Raw genomic sequence first — 21,029 nt, 5'->3', positions numbered from 1 at the left:
TTCTTTTTTCTTTTTTGAGTGTGTGAATGGATGAGATGCCAATGTGTACAATTCTTCCACTCCAGGCAATGATCAGTAAAAGAAATTTTATAGAACTTATCCTGATCAAATTCAGAGATATAAATTCAGGGTATTTAGGTTAGCTGTTGGCAGAAAAAAAATTCTCATAATTCATCGTTGTCATATCATTGCCTTCATGGCGGCCAAAAAAAACACAGGGAAAGTGGGGGTTTTGAAAAGTAAAAGTTCAGTCTTCAAGCATAGGCTGGAGTTTGCCCGTTTCTGCCCCAAGTCCACTTTTTTTTTTTTTTTCTTCTGAAATGGGAATAATTGATAAATTACATGCATATATCCCAAATGGAGATGGAGGCTTCTCCCGTAGTTTCTGCTTTGCGAGAATGGACATTTGTTGTTTTGAGCTTTATAATCTATCCCATTCAGTAGAGGAATCGATCTGTTCCGACAAGAAGAAGCAAGCTTTATCAACATGATGATGTAAAACTTCCACAAGTGATTCTAACAAAAATCAACTTTTGTTACAAATCATGTCGAAAGGATTTGCAGCCATTGTGGAAATCCCATCTTTTAAGTTCTTATCTAGAAGACCACAAGGGCATTCTCTTCAACTTTGTTTTGCTTCTGAGAAGTGATAAACGCCAAACGGAAGCTGGTCATAAACACTGCCATGGAGATGCCTTTGCCCTCTCAAACTTAACTTCTCCAATCCAAGAGCCACTTTCTGGAGAGAAGGAAATCGGTAGAGCAACTACATTCAATGACAGATGAGTAGCCCCACAAAAACGAACTTAATCTTAGGCTCTGTTAGCATGCATGCTATTGATTGAGATAACGGCAAGTCAAATTAAAAGTTGAGCTCTCTTAAGTTCTTAACACATCAAACAAAATATAAAAGTTGAGCTCTCTCGGGTTCTCGGTTTTATGTATGTTATTAATTGTTACCAGTAAGATAAATCAATGAATCTAGTACCTGAGTGCAATTTTTCAACTTGACAGCACTCTACAACCCTTTGCTTTCAGCTTGGACTCTAGACCAAAAAACTTCAATCCACACACCACCAAGTCGGCTGCCTTCTTCTTCATATGTTCAACTAGTATTTCATCATACACAATCATATTGGCTTCTGTTAACAGCTTGCGGTCTTTCAAATTCGAGAAAACTTTCCTTGCCTGTTCTATGGTCCCATGCTTACACATGCCAGAAATGATAGCAGAGTATATAACATCATCTGGAGGACATCTCTGTTGCATCATTTCATTCAGTACCTCAACCACCATCTCAGCATCACCTGATTTACATGCATGAAGAATGGTAAGAGTATACTTAAACTCCATAGGGCCACTTGTAATGTTGGCTAAGCAGTCACGAACAAGCATCAGAGCTGCATCAATTTCTCCAGTTTTGCAGAGCCCTTTAGCAAGAGCACGATAAGCAGCAACAGAAGGAACCAAAGACAACTCTGTGATTTTATTGTAACATGCACATGACTCTTTAATATCATCAACCTCGATAAAGCACACAATTGCAATACTATAGGTCGATGAGTCAGGTTCAAAGGTCGATTTCCTTATCTCATCAAAGAGTGATAATGCCTTTTTGGCCTCCCCACTCTTGTGAAGAGCCTCCATAAGAATATTATAGATTGAAACGCTACAATAACCTTTTCCTTTCAAGTCTTCAAACACTTCTACGGCCATCAGCGTCCTCTCCGCCTTCCCAACCATAAACGTAAAGAATTTAGAAAGATCATCGATGACAGAAGATCTTAATTTCTGCATTTGAGTGAGCAACTTGCAAAAGTCGTCCATCCTTCTCGTCTCAGCATATGATACCAACATAGGATTCACCGTCGCAAAGTCTGGCTCAAGACCCTCCTGCACAGTGACTTGAAAAAGCTTGTAAGCCTTATCAACATGCTTCACACCACACAAACCCTCAATAAGCGAATTATAGATCTCCAAATCAGCCCTATACCCAGAATCCACCAAGTCCTTCAACAAGCCACATGCGAACCCTATCTTCCCATCCGCCACAAATGCCTCAACCAAAGACTGATATATCACTCTATCAATCAAACAGCCCTTCTCCTTCATCTCCTTGAAAAACTTATACGCTCTCTCCACCCTCCCACCTTTGCACAATCCTGTAACCAAAGTGGCATACGCCATCACGTCAGGCTCCACCTTGTCCCTCCTCATTTCCTCCCAAACGCTCAAACAGCCATCCAAATTCCCCTCTGAAACCAAAACCTTCACCATGGCTGTGTACGCAAAGACGTCCGGCTTGCACAAATTGGTCCTCATTCTCCCCAAAACTTCCAGCATTTCGCTTATTCGCCCCGCTCTACACAACCCTTTTATCAAAATCATGAAAGTAACACTCTCTTCAACCAATCCGTCATTCCTGAAGTCCTCATAAACCGATAACGCTAAATCTAGATGATCGGTTTTAACTAATGCATCGATAATCCTATTGTACAGAAAAACTCTAGGTTTGACCCCAAATTTCTTCATTTTCTGATAAATGTAGTAAACCCGAAGACCCCTATTGGCATCCGAGTGCATTCTGATCAAGATTTCGAATTGTTTCTCGGTAGGTGGCTTGCCTTGGGATTCCATCAACTCGGGCAATTGATCGGCGGCGCGAAATCGATTGTTACGGTTTAAACAATAGGCAAAAGCATTGTAGGAAGCGAAATTATGCTTAAAGCCTTTCTGCTTACCTGCCCAATGGAAGAAGTTGGAGGCAAGGGTAGGGTCGGTTTGGACTTTGAGCACCTCGGCAACGAGGCTGGGGGTGACGCGGCGGAGCTTGTTGAGCTCGGAGACGACGGGTGGGCCCCAGCTGAAGTGGTTCTTGCGGAAGGAGTCGGAAATGAATCGGGCGATGGGGGAGAGGCGGAGGGAGGAGGAGAAGAAGTTTTGGGGAGGGGAAGGAGGAGAAGCGGACGGGGGGGATCCATGGAGGAGGGAGTGAGGGTCCCAGTTCTCAAGGTGAAACGGCTGTGGCTGGGGCTGGGGCTGGGGCTGGGGTTGGGTCCGGGAGAGGGATTGGCGATTGGAGAAGAGGCCACCGCGGACGACGGGACGGTTCTGGGAGGGCTTGCGGTGACCATAGAAGAAGTAGTAATTGTGGGGTTTGGGAGGTGGGGACTGAGGCGGCATGATTTTTCTGGGGTAAAGCCTTTCCTTTTCGTTATTCCAATCTCAGCTTAAGCTTCAGCTTCTGTTCCTTGATCTTCGTTCACTTGTTCGTGTCCCGTCGTCTCCTCCATTCCATAGAATGACAACGTCCAACTCCAAGCTTATACTCTCCGTCTTGCTTATACTGTCTCTCTCTCCCTCTCACACACAGTGCGAGGAAGAAGCGAGGTGGGTCCGTAGTCCGTACCCAACTCTCATTTTTCGTTTTTTCATTCTTATTTTATTTAATTTTAAAATATACATTTTTAATTTAGGCCCATTTGAATTAATTAAAATAATTTTAAATGAGTTAAATGAAATATTATTTATATTATTATTATTATTTTAAATTTTAAAAAAATTAAATTATTTATTATATTTTAAAAAAAAAATTAAAAAAATTATAATAATAAGATGAGATGAATTAAGATGAGTTCTTAATCTAATCAAGGCCTAAAACTCGAGTATTCGTGTTTCTTTTCTTCTTTTTTCTTTTAATCAAAATGATGCATTTCGATCTTTCATGAATAATTATGAGAAGAAAAATAATTTGTATAAACTCCACGTTACAAAAGTAAACCTCGCCATAAACATATATAATAATAAAAACTTTTTTTTTTTAGTGGACTTTGTAGTGTGCAATCCACAATTTTACCCAAAAATACCAGCTTCTCCGTGCCTAACATTACTCTCATAAAAATTGATAATTTTTGGGAAATTACATATTGGAACAATCTGTTATAATCTGTTTTGTGTTCCCCGACTCCTCCAAGTAGTGCAATTTGAATATTTTCACACAGCATCATCCATATAACATTATTTAATTTGTAAAATTCGGCTTTTAAAATTTATATTTCAAATTAAATTATGACACGTCAATAGTTTGTGACATAAAAGTCTTCAAATAAAATTTTTCTAAACTAAAAATTCGATGATTTTGTAGATGGATATGCGAATCCGGAGATCCGCATCCACATCTACACTGGGATGTGGATCCGGATTTCTCTTGATACCCAAATCCGGATGAACAATGCTAGACGTGAAATCAGTAACTGAATCTAGTATATCCATCCATAGGTAAACACAAAATACCATCACAAAATTCAAGTGTCTGGTCACTTTTAGAGAGACAGGCTACTATTTTCTCCAGTAATATCAACAAAACCCCCTAAGAGTTCTCATTAACTGCCTTCTCGATTTCTTCAACATGATCACGGAGTACATTCCACTGCACAAGATAAACCAGATCATCTAAATAGCCTTCATTAACCACTAAAAGGGGAAAAAAAAAACTAAAATCATTGACACACATACCTGATCCATGGTAAGTGATATACCTGAAAACAAGTACAAGAATATCAATGCAGGTCATGAGTTTTTTGAGAAAAACACAAATCTGCTCAAGACAATCCCCAACTTGCCCAAAATAGACATAATTTACCAAAGCCCATATGAAAGTATAATTTATAGCACGTATATATGTATAACTAGAAGTGTCACAAACTCTTTTTTCTTCTTGGTAAGAGTTTTGAACCGCAACTACACCCCCTAGCTTGTACTTGCAGAAAAAAGTGTCATTTGAGCTAGATATCATTGGCTAAAAGTGCCAGAAAAACTTTCTAGCTGATTTTGTTTTCTTTTACGAGTAATCTTTTTTTTTTTTTTTGATAAGTAATTACGAGTAATCTTAAATTTCATTATGCCATGTGGAAGAAAAAGATCTTGTTTCATTAGTTGATTAAATTTAATGAATATATGCATAAAACACACCATGGCCACAAATCACAATCTATTATGAGAAAACAAAACAGAAAAGGAACCCCTCATTAAGATCAGCTACTAAACAATCTGTGACTGCATCAAGAAAAGCAAGATATAATCAAATATGTCACTGGTTCACGTCATAAGAGAAAAAATATGACTTCACTGCTTGAAAGCCTTATTGAGTTCGGGACAAACTGCTTTTCCTCTCCTGAAAAGTAATAAAATTAATTGGAAGAATGTGGAAAGGCACGATCCTTGTACATGGGAAGTATTTCAAAGGAATGCAAGACAAGCAAAATGTGATATCCCATATGATAAGGATAATGGTAGGTGGTATATGGAATCCCACATTGCTTAGGAAGGAAAAGTTCTTGCTCATTATAATATTCTAATGAGAATCCAATTGTATCATTGACTAGTCCTTTTGGAGTATACGTCATGTGGTTTGAGCCTTCCATTGGAGCGTTACGCAAAATATCTAGGATCTAGAAAGGATAAAGAGAAGCCACCATTTGATTTCATCCGATCAAAGGGCAACATCAAAAAAGAAGTTCATCAAATTATGAATGGGTCATACTTCTAATAAATCTCACTTTAGACCTCTCCCTAGGTATACTAGTTATGAAGCTCAGGCAATAGCTGCAATTGGACCTCTCCTTAGCTATACCAGTTATGAAGCTCATGCAATAACTGCAATGACCACAATTATTCAGTCCAGTTAGCGGAAGCCAATATAAAAGTACACTGTCTGCCAACTAGGTGCCTGGAATTATCCGTTTTATGGTATTGTAGTCTCAAACGAGAGTTAGTAATAACGGAACTTGCACCCTAACAAAGAGAGGAAGATGCGTATTCTTGTGAGACCATATTAATCGCAACCAGCAGCACTCTTTGTTGAAGTGGAGCTAGAATTAGAAGATACTGAAATGCTCGACAGATATAGGTACTGAAGGTTCCACATAAATTAATATATGCTAAAGAAGATGGTAAACCTTCATTGCAAGTGAAATATTGTAAGATATATAATACAATACAAGAGGTTTAGGGTTTTGTAATTTCTACTATTTTTTCTATATATGATGATAAGTAATATAAGAAGGGACTTTAAACACAATAATTGGTTGCAAGGAACAACGAGATTGACTGCACTAGTAGTGTTGAGAAGGATGAGGACGAGAAAAGGATGATCATCTGAGGGAAAAAGATATCAATTTGTGCGAGAAGTTTAAACAAGAGAACAGGTCATCAATCACACAGATGAGTGTGTCATTTCTGAGATGCTTAGATTTTAAAATTTTATTCTGGGTAAACATGTTGGGTGTCACTTTTTCCTACATGCCAATTGTCAAGCTTCAGCATATGTAAACTAGTGGGCCCAATACTTCCTGTTTCATTATGAGAAGTAAAATTCTTCTCTAATCAGTTTCTTAATGCACATTAACGTTTCCATCGTATTCTTTAAAGAGAAAATATACTTACAACCGTGAATTGCGTAACCGCCGCGTAATCGCTTTGAAAAAAATGAATAAAACATGGGACCCACATGAAAAAAATTAATTTTTTAATAGTGGACCCCACTCTTTTTCAGAGTGATTACACGGCGGTTACGCACTTCACGGTTGTATGTAGAATTACTCTTCTTTAAAAGGCAGAGGTCCAAGGTTTAACCCAGGATACGGATTGGTCATTCCTTCAGTTTTCTATTTCCCATATCACATTTGGCCCTTTGGGGCACATCCTCAAGTCACATTTTCAATCAATGATAAATATCGCACAGGATTTAAGTCTGAAACTGCAAAGTGTGATTCTTCATTGAACACATTAATTTAAACCAATCATTACAATTTCGTAACAAAAGCATGCATAACAATTTACTGAACTCGACAACTTTAAACCAAATAAATTAGGGTTAGCTTCAATAGCTGAAAACCCATTAAGCTATTGAAGCTAACTGTATTTAAAACACTAAAGAAAGATCCAGACTAAACAATTAGACCATACAAATGTCTCGGTATTTACTCGATCCGAAAAGGAAAACCTTTTGAGTAACCAAATTTCACAAACAGAAGCAAACGCAAACCCAATGCACCAAAACCAAGCAATCAAGCTTGAAGCATTAAACATTAAAAAAATGAGAGAGAAAAGAAGAATAGGGACCTTTCTTTCCAGGCAGTTGCTTTCCATCTTTGACGTAAAACTCGCGAATGTCCACCACAGCTCTCCCTTGCCAGTTCCTCACTGTCACTCTCCTATTCTTGGATACCTACCATTGACGAAAACGCAACCAACCATTTGTATTACAACCCTAGAAGCAAATTCATACATTTGTGTGTGTGCGCGCTTGTAGAGAGAGAGAGAGAGAGAGAGAGAGAGACGAACCTCGCAGACGACGATATCGTCGGTGGATTCGTCGGAAGAGTCTTTCTTGGAGGCCTTCTTAGAGGGTGCTTGCCCTTCAGAGTCGCCTTCCGACGCGTAATCCTCCTTTCTCTTACCCCTAAACCTCGACATTTCTCCTCCGTCTCCCACCCTCGCTCTCTATGCTTGAGAAAATTGAACCCTTGAAAAAAATCGACAGCTAAAAGACGACGAAAGGTCGAAAACCCTGGAAATCGGGAACGTTGTTGCTTGCGACCAAACGAGAGACCAGAGCCGTGTTTTGGCTTTCGCAGTCAGTACAAGTATCGCGTATTTTAAAAAAAAAAAAAAACAAAATAGTTAATATGGAATTTATACCAAAAATTAATTTTTTAATTTTGTATTTCACTTTTTTAAAAAAGAATGTATCATATTTACATAATCTATAATTATATCTATTGAAAAAGAGAAAAAATATTTACAATCGTTAATTGTGTAACTGTCATATAATCGTTTTAAAAAAAATGAATAAAATTTGAAATTTATATGAAAAAAATTAATTTTTTAATAGTAAACTTCATTTTTTTCAAAACGATTACGTGGCGTTTATGCACTTTTTTATAATTATATGTAGAATTATTTATTAAAAAAATATGATAACAAAATTTTTTACTAGAATCGCATTGCCTCGCTAGATTTGGAAAGACATTGCGAATCAAATACATTTATAACCATCATATAACTCATCCATTGTAAGATACAAAGAGTGGGTAAAAACTAAATTTCTATTAAAAGAATGATTTTAGGTGGGGTTTGAATAGTGAGATAATTTTATATGAAAATTAAATAAAATATTATTTTTTAATAATATTATTATTTTAATATTTAAAAAATTAAATTTTTTATTTTATTTTATTTAAAATTTTGATAAAATTGTAATAATAAAATAATATAAGATATAGTGATTCTTGAATCCAAACCGGACGATAGAGAGCTCAATACTATGTCAACGCCATAAAAAATACAAATTTGAATTAAAGAATAAAGATGAATGAAAAAAATTGACAAATATTTTTTTTTTCACAATTAAGATATTTTAATCTTCTCGTTGAATTATAACTCAACAGATTAGTAGCAAATGTGAGTGAAAAGTGATAGTTCTAATTTTCGTAGATTCATCGTGTATTGTAATAATAAAAAAAAAATACTTTGTAAACATATTTATTGACACACTAGTCACCTTAGAGTCACCGCAGGGGGCAAGTAGATAAGATTGAGTATGAAATCGTGGATACAATTTGTATGCGGCCTATAATTTAGTTTTAAGATAAGACTAAAAATTAAGTTAATAGATAAATTCGGGAAGATAAAATATATTGATTCGGACTCTTAGAAAAAAAAGAAATTTTTTAAAAGAAAAAAACTTCACAAGGCAAGTTGAACTCTAAGGAGATTCTCACAAATCTAACGAACTCTCTAGAGAGTCTTCACAGGCTCTCTACATAAGCTTCTTACTCCCAAATTTCACCACTTCTCTATATTTATATTAAATTTTTTTATTGTATTGTGAGATATGTGAAGTCATGAAAGATTATAAAATCATCCACCATAGTAAATTTTATCCACAAATAATCCGTAGACGTAGATATTGTGCCGAACTAAATAAATCTATGCGTCTCTATTTTTTTATTTACTTATTTATTATTTATTTCATGAATGAACGCAAATAACACCGTATCAAAGTCCAATAACCATCGTGGGCCAAGGATCACTCTTTCCTCTCTTCTGATCTATTGTGCAAATTTACACATTAACACAACTCATAAAGGTTTCTCATTCTTTGTACATAAACTCTTCCAATGGTTTTGCATAATTCTGTAGTTGTTTTATTTTTGGATAAATTCTCTCATTTGTGCCGCGTAAACCAAACTAGCAAATCGATGGCCCGTTAGCACTACTCATATAAAAGTTCATCACATTAATAAATATAAAAAGAGAACTATTACAAATACAAATAGATTAGACAAAAATAAATCTACAAATTGAAGTAATTTCACGAGATCCGTTAGATTTATTTTACAATAAAAATAAATTTACAATCTGACATATCACATCAAGTCATGTTAGTTTATAGATTTATTTTTGTGTAATTCATTTATATCTAAAGTATTTTTTATATAAAAAAATATTGGCGTCCATATTTTTTATACAATAATTCTAAATGTAAGACTCATACCCTGCATACCGCTTAAAAAACATGTGATTTTTTTTGTTTACTCTTATATTTAAACATACATTTCTCATTATCTCGCATTTCCCTGTCTCCTTCTCGTTCGATTTCCACATGTCCCTGCTTTTCTCCTTCACGTCATTGGCCTCCTTCTCATTCACGTTTTGACGAAAAGATAAGTTAAGGTGGGCCCGCAGCAGATATCGTTGTTAAAGAGAGGAAGCTCTGCTTATTGAGGAGCATAAGTTGCTCTTATATAATATCCAAAAGCCAAACAGACTAAAATCATATTGAAAGATCAAGAGTCTATCGAAAAGAGCTGACTATAACGTAAAGGCTTGCATGAGAGATAAGACGAAAGAAAAATGGATCTTCCCCTTAACCTAATTATTGTTCATTACCTTGTAAAAAAAAATTACTTTGTCTGTCCTTCCTAATCAAATGACTCATTTGTCGACCTTCAATATTTTATTTCAATTGTCCCAATTCAAGGAATCACATGTTATACAACAATAATCTTTGAAGCCATTTATCTTGCAAAAAGAACATTTAAAATTCAAAATGTAAAGTCCTAGAGTAAAAAAATTCAGAACAGACACCGATGGACCATTTATCTTCCTGGGTTAGACCCGGGCCGAAACTCGAAGGAATCCGAAATTTTAAAAACCTGGATTCCAGGTTAAACCTTTTTTTTTTATATATATATATAACATAAAGGCCTACTTGTTTTGAACATTTTTTCATAAAATAAATGTTGATATAGCATTCAAATTCTATTTGTTTCGATAAGAATGTTAACATTGTCCACAATAATAAAAATATATGAAAATGAAAAGCTAAATTTTATGTAAAAAATTACTAAAGTTAGAAACAACTAATTGCCTAAATGCATCTAAGAAAAAGAAATATAATATTTAAAATGCATGCAACACAATGCAGTTCACTACATATTACACTATTTGGTATTTATATATTATATTACAAAATACAAAATTACAATAAATGAATTATAAATCAGTAGCATGTTCTTCCTAGCAATTTGTATTCTTATATTTCAACTGTGGCTCTTTGTTAGGATCCAAATCTGAATGCAAAAAAAAAAAAAGAAGTTAAAACCACAAGAGATTGCCACATTCAACAGATTTTTACCTGCACATGTTAAATCAAACAAACTATGTTGTTTGATAATATCTAATACATATTCTGATTCTGTGAATAGATTAACCATCTTATCAGACTGAACAACATTGCTTTGTAATACACAATATAAATGATCAAAAAATTATAACTATAAAGGTAGCTTCTTTAAAGTTTGACACACAATAGTAGACAGATCTATTCTATTAAGTCTCTGGATATATATGTTATTTCAAACTAAAATTCCATGCATTATTGCATACAATATGTGCGTCATAGAATACAAAGCTTATTACCAGGTAACCAAAGCTTAAAAACAAGTTTACCACATGTCTCTCTTCATTATACATACCAAAAGGCTAAGGTCTCGTTTGTTTTCATAAAATATTTCATTTCATCTCATCTAATTATTACAACTTTCTCAACTTCCAATATAAAATAAAATAAACAATTCAATTTTTTCAAATCTCAAAACAAAAATAATATTAAAAAATATATTTTAACAATACTTTATTTAACTTTTTAACTTTGATCTCATCTCATATCATTTCATGTCTGAAAACAAATGAGCCCTAAAACAATAATATAAGAAAACAACACCATCCAATTACTAAATTTTAAAAAATAAATAAAGTATAAATAGTAGGCACAAAAGCAATGAATCTCCATGTGTACGCAAAATACGTTAAAATCAAGACTATTATACACACATCAAAGTCCATAACACCATTATTTAATCACAAAGCGCATCGCATTAGACATGACTTTAATAAAAATAAGTTGAATAACAATGATCAATAAAAATTATTACTTTTTAATAAGGGCCAATGGCTTCCGCTTTAATCCCTTCTGAAATCTGTAATGCCAACAACCAATACACATAAATCATACCAATTTTCAACCTTAACATAAGGGACCCACGAAAATTTCATAAACATATCCTTACATCCTTTACGAAAGTTATAAAATATACCTTCTACATCCAAATCTACAGCATCCTTCAACATTCACAATATGCATCAAAATCTATATCTCCTATTTCTACGAGTCTATAAAACTCTATTCACCACCAATCACAACTAACAAAATAATAACAACAAAGAATCTAAGCTAAATAAAAATCTAACAAAACACTACTCACGTACTACCACAACATAACATGTTATAGATATGGGCGGCGAAATAAAACCCAAGAAGAAAAGAGCAGGTATAGCCAAAAGGAAACCTCTGCTAGTCACCGGCGACGATGGCTAGGGTTTTGGCTTCCCAACACATTCTAGATACGAAAGAAACCTCCCCCTAAGAGAAGAGATCTAAATGCTCAAAATAGAGAGAGGGAGAGAGAGAGATAGAGAGATCGCACGGAAGAATAGAGTTTTTTTTTAATATATATATATATATATATATATATATATAACCCGGGTATCGGATTTTAAATCCGGAACCCGGTTTCATAACCGAATCTAGCCCGGATTAATCTTAGTTTTTGTAATGCGGGTTTCGGCCCAGATCTAATCAGAGCCGAAACCCAGAACCATAATCCGGGTTTCGGACCGGGTTGGGAAAAAATCAACCCGGATGAATAGTCTTATAATTCATATACTTATTTATTACAATAATAAAAATTATTATAATTTATAATTAGAATAAAAAATGACGAATTTATTATATATAGAAAAATAAATAGATAAAAATATATTTTAAAGAAGAGAAATTATAAATTTTGGCCAACAACTTCTCAATATATTTTGTGATTTAAATTATTTTTTGAAATTCTAGAGCAATTTCGGCCAACAACTTTCCAATATATTTTGAGATTTAAATTTAATTATGATAGATTTTTTTAATTACTCATAAATATTATTTTTTATTAATATATTCATAACTATTACTCAATCATTGGTGAGACCCACTCATTTGTCAAAGAGTGCTTCTACACTCACACATGGGGGATCCCTACTGGAATCCCACAGTGTGTTTCCCTTTTCTTTTTTTTTTTGCTTTTTTTTTTCATTTTTTTATCATTTTATTTTTAAGAAAAAAAAATCATAACATCGATAAAAAATACTTACTTAAGCATTAAGTAAAAAGAGCCAGTTGAGATCCAGTTGTGGTTTTAGTATTTCCCTTTATCAATTCTCAAAAACTTAAAACTATCTTGTCTCATTTCACTATCTAAATATACATTTTTTACAAACTATCTTCCCTCATCTTAACTCAAAAAATCTACAATTCTGCTACATACAAGCAGATTGCGTACCAATTGGGTACCGAAAGATGACATGGCAGGGATATTTTTGTAATTATAAGAACATAGCAAGGATATTTATGTAATTATAAGAACTAAAAGCAATTAAACAAAGAAAATTAAACTATTCATTCGTCTCCCTCCGAAATCAAAAGCAGAACCTGTATCCCTCCTAAATCGCAGCTGCTTCCTTCCCTCTCCAAATAGCCAACTCCCACAAATCTCTTTGGTTGAAAAAAGGAAAAGTCAATGAAAGAAGAGAAAGGTAACTATGGCCTTACTGTTTTATGCTTTTCTTTTCAATATGCGATAATGAACTTGCTTAATGATTCACCCGCCGTAGATTGCTTCTGTTTGCTTTGTAGCCTTAGGAACCAAAAAAATATTTAAAAAAAGCATAGAAAATGGCTTATATATATATATATATATATTCATTTTCTGTATCATTTGAACATTATTTTTTATTGTCTTTATTCTTTTTAAATATTCCCTCTAAATACTATTAAATTTGTAATATGCACAGATCTTTCAACATTTATAATATCTTACCATATAGTTATATGATTGCGCAATTTATTTATCTACACAAAAAATAACCCAAAGAAAAGTTAAAGATAAATCACAAGATAAAATAAGAAATGGGATTGATGTAGATAATATAATTTTTAATTGTAGAACTTTATTTAAAATTTTTACTATTGAAAAATTGTTTGCTGTTTAGTAAACATACACCTAAAGTACATTTAAAGTTATTACTATAATTTTCAGCCTTGTGTAAATTTCAACAAAAAATTCAATCTTGTAATTTTTATAATTATTTAGAGGATAAACAACTATTTTATTCTTTACTGTTTGGAACACAAAGTCACGTTAACACATCTCAAACTAATTATTAATGGAATTCACTACTTTTTCAACTTTTCATAAAAAAAATTAAACTCTTTTCAACTTAATTCATACATTTAAGATAAATTATTTGTACAAACCCTAAATAGACAAGCTATACAAAAGCTTTTACAAAAAGTGGATCACGATCACACATTTAAAAAGCATAAAAAATTTTATTAGTAGACCTACGTTTTTACAAAGGGAGTCCACGAGATTATCTAGCATTACTCTACATTTAAATATATATCTCAACATTTTACACTTAAAACACATTTTAATGAAACACACAAAACTATGTTGGTGGGCTTCGCTGCAACTTCTATGCTTTTAAGTTTTCTCCTGTCCATTTAGTGATTGTATTGGACTAATTTTCAATTTACACTCTTAATTTTTGTACAGGACATTCAAGCACTGATCAACAAAACTATTAAGTCTATAGTGGCTTCTCTTCCAACAAAGTATTCTGATGGAGAAAGGGAAAGAGCACGCATTTCCTATCACACCTCCTACCACAAATCCATCAAATCAAATGATTCCAACACCATTTTATACATATTTGTCAACACCTCCTAACATAGATCCATCTGTCAATCCTGCAACTCAGGTATTATGAATATAAAAAATTTAGAACTGGCTAGCCAATAGATTTAATTTTGATTTAGATTTAATTTTGATTTTGGTCTATCTTCAAATCTTTAGTTTGAATTGGTGTATATATATATAGGTGATACCAATGCCTTTTTATCCGGATTTCTCAAGCTATATGCATGAGGGTCATGCACCAATGCCACATGCTTGGTTCCCACCATTCTTACCTCGTCCTAATGCCAACCCATCTCTATGGACTTGTCAGGTGATGAGTTAAATTTTTATGTAGCATGTGTATTTTTCAAAATATTTAAATTGATTCAAAATATTGTTGTAAACTGAATGTAAATATTATGTAGGGATTTCAGCCATCAGCCCCCTCTGCGATTGGTTTAAACCCTGCAAGCTCAAGCCATGTGGAAGAAATTCAGGAGCTCACACCTGACTCGAGGGAGGTTGAAACCTTGTCTATGCCCTCTGAATCCAAGGATTACAATGATGAAGGGACACAAATTACAGTGCATACTTAGGAGGCCGATATCATTGAGGAGCCGAAGTTGGGGATGATGTTTAAATCTGAAGAAGAGTTAATTGCTTACTATAAAAGTTATGGGAAACAATGTGGCTTTGGGATAATTACACAAAGGAGCCATAGGTTTGAGGATGGGGGGCTCAGATATATCACATTGGGTTGTGCTCGTGGCGGGAAGGCACGGAATCGGACCACAAATGTCGCTCGACCACGTCCGACATCAAAGACAGGATGTAATGCAAGGATAAATGCATCTTTTTCTGAAGGAGTGTTGAAGTTGTTGACTGTTCACAATACCCACAATCATGGACTAAGTCCACAAAAGTCAAGGTTCTTTTGCTGCAATAGAGAAGTGAGTTTGTCGGTTAAGAGAATGTTAGATACAAATGATCAGGCTGATATCAGAATGAACAAGAGCTTCGACGCTCTTGTGCAAGAAGCAAGTGGGTTTGAGAACTTGCCATTCAATGAAAAAGACTGTCGTAACTACATTGACAAGGCACGCCACCTTCGACTTGGGAAAGGTGGCGCAGGAGCCCTCCATGATTATTTTGCTAGGATGCAATTTAAAAATAATGGATTTTTTTCACTAATGGATGTGGATGATGAAGGGAGGTTGAAAAATGTCTTTTGGGCAGATTCACGAAGTAGAGCATCGTACAAATATTTTGGTGATGTTGTCACGTTCGACACTACATATCTGACAAATAGGTATGGGATGCCGTTTGCACCGTTTGTTGGTGTAAACCACCATGGACAGTCATTCCTTTTGGGGGCAGGATTAATTTCCAATAAAGATATAGAAACATTCGCATGGTTGTTTCAGAGTTGGTTGAACTGTATGGACGGTGAAGCTCCAAAGGCTATTATCACAAATCAAGATAGAGCCATGAAAAATGCGATTGCGCTTATCTTTCCAAAAATCCGACACCGATTTTGCTTATGGCACATACTGAAGAAATTACCTGAAAAGCTCGGTTCACATGGCGCATACAAAGATGGGTTGAAAAGTCAGTTGCTTAAATGTGTGTATGACTCTCAAACAATAGAGGAGTTTGAAAGTTGTTGGGAAGTGATGATTACAACATACAACTTGCAGGAGAATGCTTGGTTGCAGAGTTTATACACTGAGCGTACCTATTGGGCACCAATATTCCTGAAAGAAATTTTTTGGGCTGGAATGAGCACAACCCAACGAAGTGAGAGCATGAATGCTTTCTTTGACGGGTACGTTCATGCTAGGACAAACTTAAAAGAGTTTGTTGATCAATTCGATAATGCGTTGAGAAAGAAGATTGAGAATGAAAATGCAGCAGACTTTCACTCATTCAACGTCACAATTCCTGTCGTCTCTATTTCTCCACTTGAGAAGATATTTCAAGCCACATATACGAACTCTAAATTTAGAGAAGTTCAAAAAGAAGTAGTGGGAATGCTTGGTGTTCTTCCAACTCTACACCAAAAAGATGGTGTTATTGCAACGTACTATGTAGAAGATGAAATAGAAGTTGATGATTTCATCAAGGAGGTGACCCAAACGGTGTACTTTAATGAGGCTGAAGTTGATGTGAAGTGTTCATGTTCACTGTTCGAAATGAGAGGGATATTGTGTAGACATGCATTAGCCATTATGAGAGTTAATAAAGTGAAAAAGATGCCAGAGAAGTATATATTAGATCGATGGAGAAAGGACATTAAAAGGACATACACTCTCATACGCAGTAGTTATGACTCAGTTGATGCAAGGCCAGAAGTGAGCAGATATTCGCGTATTTTGAAGGTATGCAGTCAATCTTATTTTCACGTATATTTTTTTTTTTATCGTGGTTTGTTACATAGTCGGATTGTTCATTCTTGTTTTGTTTTGGACTTAACAAAAAATAAATAAAAAATTGAATAGGTATGCTATGACGTTGCCACAAATGCAGCGTCATGTGATGAGCATGCTGATGATATGATAGAGAAGTTACATGCAATGAACATCATCTATCGGACCAAGAAGTCACCCCAACGACCCTTGGAACATGTTGCAGATACAGCTGTCGATGCAAGTACAGTTGGTAGTTCAAAGAAAGTCTTAAGTCCCCTTGTAGTTAGAGGCAAAGGAAGACCACCATGCCTCAGGAAAAAATCAATGATTGAGAGAGTCAAACCCACGGCGAAGAAGACTACTCAGAAGGGAAAACGTAAACAGGTGAAGTTATATTTCCATTATGAATCCATGTAATTTTTAGCTTGTGTATTTGTTTGTTAGACATAACCTGGTTCTTTATTGATTTGTAGCCACATGGAAGAGATATCGATAGGGTTGACACGTGCAGGAATTTATTTGGGCAAACAGTTGTTGGGACTCAAGAGAGTGTTGTCATTCAGGTAGATCATGATTCTATTGTCTTACTTTTTATTCTTACTTTTGGCAATATGATTCTGACTTTTTTACTTTTTTATCTATTGCTAGCCTGCCCAAAACACTACCGAATTGTTGGATCTTAGTGAAACCCAACTTGGGGATGGGAGACAACCAGATCTGAATAAAGAGCTAGATGGGACTCAAGATCGTGGACCCGTGCAGGACTGAAGAAATAGTTTCATTTCTAATTAATTTTGTTGGTGTATTTCATTCCATGGTTGGGATTTATTTATATTAGGACTTCATTTGGTCTAATTATGGGAGGTTGGGATTTTGACTTGTAAGTGTTAATTAATACATGTAGAAGTATGTTACATGTATATGCAATGGATTCTGATATATTTTGTAATTCTGGACTGAATGATTTTCCGTGTTACATATCTGTAACATTTGTATTTCTGGCACTTAATCAAGGAATTTTGTGTCTATGAAACTTTCTTGTGGCTTTCTTTACCATACAAGAGTGTAGAAGCAGGTAGTTTTAAATGGATGCTTTCCATTTTGAAGCTTTTAATATAAGATCATTTGCAGGAGTGCCTGAGTCTGTAGTTTTGGGTTATTTATTTTGTGCTTCCATCGGTTATGCTTGCTTACTGGGTTCCAGTTATACTTGCTTACTAGACTAGGCTCCTGACAGTATATTTGTACCCTAACTGATTATCTCATATGTATGTTTTTTTTTTCTTTTTTCGCAGATTGAATGAGTACCACAATGGGTTAAAATCGTCAAAGAGTCGCCGGGATTTCTTGTATGCAAGATTGAGTGAAGTGCTGGTGGCAAAGGTTTGATTTATGCCTTGTGAATGATTATTCTATTATCTTTTTTTCTTTTTGTTTTGTTTGATTGCCAATGGTTTACATTTATAAGGTATTGTAATGAGCTCTAGCTCAGATTGCACCTCCTTCAATTGCAGTAGAAAGAAAACAACAAAGTCATTGGTGATTAGGAAGCAATATGGTTTCATATTTGAAACCATATTTGACTCTTATTTGAAACAGTCATATTTGAAACCATATTCGGGAGTCATATTTGAAACAGTCAATTATAGACTCTTAATATGAATAGAGTGGTTTCTATGTTTTGTAATCATTTGCAATTGCAGTAGAAAGAAAGTCAATGGGTATCCGATTTCACTTGTAATTTATGCACGTGGATGCCAAACATTCGCATGGTTCTTTCACACCCATCAACTTTCAATACTCTCTCTTTTATGTTTTTCTGTAGTTGCTTACTTCCACTATGACTGATGTTGCTATATACTAATTTAAGTACTAGAAGTGATGCAAACTTGGTTTTATTAATGTGTTTTTCTGTCAGCATAAATTAATGTGTTTTATTCATTGGTTTTATCTTTGCAGTTGGGAAAGCATCGCGTGGAACAATTGGAAAAGTTCAGATGTAACATTTTGTAATTGGCTGAGTTTTGGTAGTTACTTGTATTTTCAGTACATGAATTCAAGGGAAAGCTAATGTGATGTAACATTTTGTAATTGGCTGAGTTTTGGTAGTTACTTGCATTTTCAGTAGACGAATTCAAGGGAAAGCTAATGTGATGTAACATTTTGTAATTGGCTGAGTTGAAGTTACATTTTGTTAAAGTGTATTCAAGTTATTGAAGTTATGCTACTGAGTTGTGTAATTTTCCATGTAATTTGTAAATAGTTGCTTGGCTTCTTTTTGCCAATATCTGGTATGAACCTGATGTATTAAGACAATATTTGGTATCAACCTGTTTAAAGTACTTTCATGGGAACAAATAATCTTAGGAAACACTTCCCAGCTTCATACATATATAAGTTATATACAAGGACATTTCAATTTACATATGAAATTGTTTACATATCAATTTCTCAACTAGTTGCTTAAGATTATACACAACAAAGGCCACAAAAGTATATACAAAGTTCCCTCTAGTAATATGGTTTCATTGTTTACAGACGCAATACAATGAAATTAATATAAAAATAATCCAACAGACACGAAGTAGTGTGCGTTCACGCCGGATGTTTGCTTGTTGCCTTTGAATGACAAGTTGGTCATTGTGAATTCCCAATTTGTACTTTACAATCTCTTCATCTCTCCTTCGAAGCTCTTCCTCATTCCTTAACAACTCATCGTCTATGTTGAAGAGTTTTTTTCCTCTTTCCTCACTGTAATTTGCCCATTTGAAATAGTTGCAGTGTGGTAATCTCTAATTATAAAGAAACAAAAGAAAAATATCAAACTTTTATAGAAACTCAATTACACGTCAAATTTATACTTTAAAAATTTCTACCTCTGTATTGTAGTTTGGACACCCAAAAAATGATCGGCCCGAATTTCTTGGCGTATTCGATGTTTTAAGTTTTGCAGGCTTCCCACAAGTGCACATTGGGTTGTTCGTCGAAATCCATGAAGAAGCTGAAGATGACATCCTAATGAAGACAATGTCAACAAATCAACCAAATGACACAAAAAACTTTGGACATTACCAACAGTTTGCACATTACCAAAACTTTACATATAACAAGCAAAACTTTGCAAGTTACCAAAACTGCACATTAACAACAGTTTGCACATTACCAAAACTTTGCATATAACAAGCAAAACTTTGCACATTACCAAAACTGAACTGCACATTACCAAAACTTTGCACATTACCAAAACTTTGCAAAACTTTGCACATTACCAAAACTTCTATAAAGTTTGCAAGTTACCAAAACTGCACATTACCAAAAACTTTGCATATAACAAACAAAACTTTGCAAGTTGCCAAAACTGCACATTACCAAAACTGCACTTCTGGTCATTTTTTTGTTGGACTGTTAAGCACACAACTCCCTCTCTCTCTCACACACACACACATCGTCTATGTTGAAGAGTTTTTTTCCCCTGAATTTTATTACCTCAGTACTCAAATAAATCTCAGATATTTGAGAGTACTCTCAAATAAACCAGAAACAAGAATTCCGAATTAATATAAAACAACTCCCCAGCAAATAAAAAATCACAACAAACAAGCTTATTATGAGAAAATAGAAAAATTGCCAATACCTATCATTCTAAAGAGAAGAATCCTGGAAAACAGACAATTAAGAAAGAAAGAAAAAATAGCATAAGAAAAGAAAATGAACTCCTTCTTCCTTGTTGTTTTTCTGTCGCTATTGCTATGGATCTGCAATTGAAGGTATTTATTATTCTATAAACAATCTGTTCTTTAGTAACTTCTTTCCTTCTATCTGCATGTGTTAATGTTATTAAAATGAATTCTTTGATAGTCGATGGCTCATATTCATTGTGGAATCATTTTCCTTTATTTCCCCTTCCTATTTTCCCTTATCACTATTTCTTTTTTTTGACTACTCCTTTGTATTTTGGCATGCACTAAATGGTAGATGCTTTCACTTCATTCGAGTGGGTGCTTAGACCCTGCACTCTGCAATTACTCTACGTGAGGCCTTTGTGCTGAACTGAGACTAATGCTTTCAATGATATTGGGCGTAGAGTCAAAGTTGTGGTCATGGAATTGAATCATCCTTTCAGTTTTGGGCAGTGTAGATCCTGCTCATGTTACCACTAAGGCAACTTATATTATGGTTATAGCTTGTTCAGATTAATGTTTGCTACTAAGTAGAGAAAAACATATTCTCCTCCTTTCAATGTCTAATTATAAATATATTGGAAGAGAAATAC

General features: G+C 34.5%; 3 protein-coding genes across 4 annotated transcripts; 1 reads left to right on the top strand and 2 right to left on the bottom strand.

Moving 5' to 3' along the window:
- Positions 1-139: 139 nt before the first annotated feature.
- Positions 140-3,395, bottom strand: LOC108983385 (pentatricopeptide repeat-containing protein At4g20740). Of its 2 annotated transcripts, none has more exons than XM_018954989.2 (2): positions 989-3,395; positions 140-766 (listed from the first exon to the last, which is right to left on the bottom strand). In XM_018954989.2, exon 1 carries the CDS (start codon positions 3,181-3,183, stop codon positions 1,003-1,005), a length of 2,181 nt encoding a protein of 726 aa, XP_018810534.1. In that variant the 5' UTR covers positions 3,184-3,395; the 3' UTR covers positions 140-766; positions 989-1,002. The 2 variants fall into 2 exon arrangements, with proteins under 2 accessions (XP_018810534.1, XP_018810533.1); XM_018954988.2 differs by having other exon boundaries at positions 141-739.
- Positions 3,396-4,241: 846 nt separating this feature from the next.
- LOC108983376 (RNA polymerase II transcriptional coactivator KIWI-like) lies at positions 4,242-7,660 on the bottom strand. The gene is made up of 4 exons (XM_018954978.2): positions 7,345-7,660; positions 7,123-7,228; positions 4,516-4,538; positions 4,242-4,429 (listed from the first exon to the last, which is right to left on the bottom strand). The coding sequence occupies exons 1-4, from the start codon at positions 7,474-7,476 to the stop codon at positions 4,370-4,372; spliced, it is 321 nt and encodes a 106-aa protein (XP_018810523.1). The 5' UTR covers positions 7,477-7,660; the 3' UTR covers positions 4,242-4,369.
- Positions 7,661-14,977: 7,317 nt separating this feature from the next.
- Positions 14,978-17,524, top strand: LOC109014812 (protein FAR1-RELATED SEQUENCE 5-like). Its single transcript, XM_018997308.2, has 4 exons — positions 14,978-16,726; positions 16,847-17,140; positions 17,230-17,319; positions 17,405-17,524. The coding sequence occupies exons 1-4, from the start codon at positions 14,978-14,980 to the stop codon at positions 17,522-17,524; spliced, it is 2,253 nt and encodes a 750-aa protein (XP_018852853.2).
- Positions 17,525-21,029: the final 3,505 nt, after the last annotated feature.

This window comes from Juglans regia, chromosome 10 (genome assembly GCF_001411555.2).
Source record: "Juglans regia cultivar Chandler chromosome 10, Walnut 2.0, whole genome shotgun sequence".
Lineage (NCBI taxonomy): Eukaryota > Viridiplantae > Streptophyta > Magnoliopsida > Fagales > Juglandaceae > Juglans > Juglans regia.
This window is presented reverse-complemented; position numbering and strand designations above follow the sequence as displayed.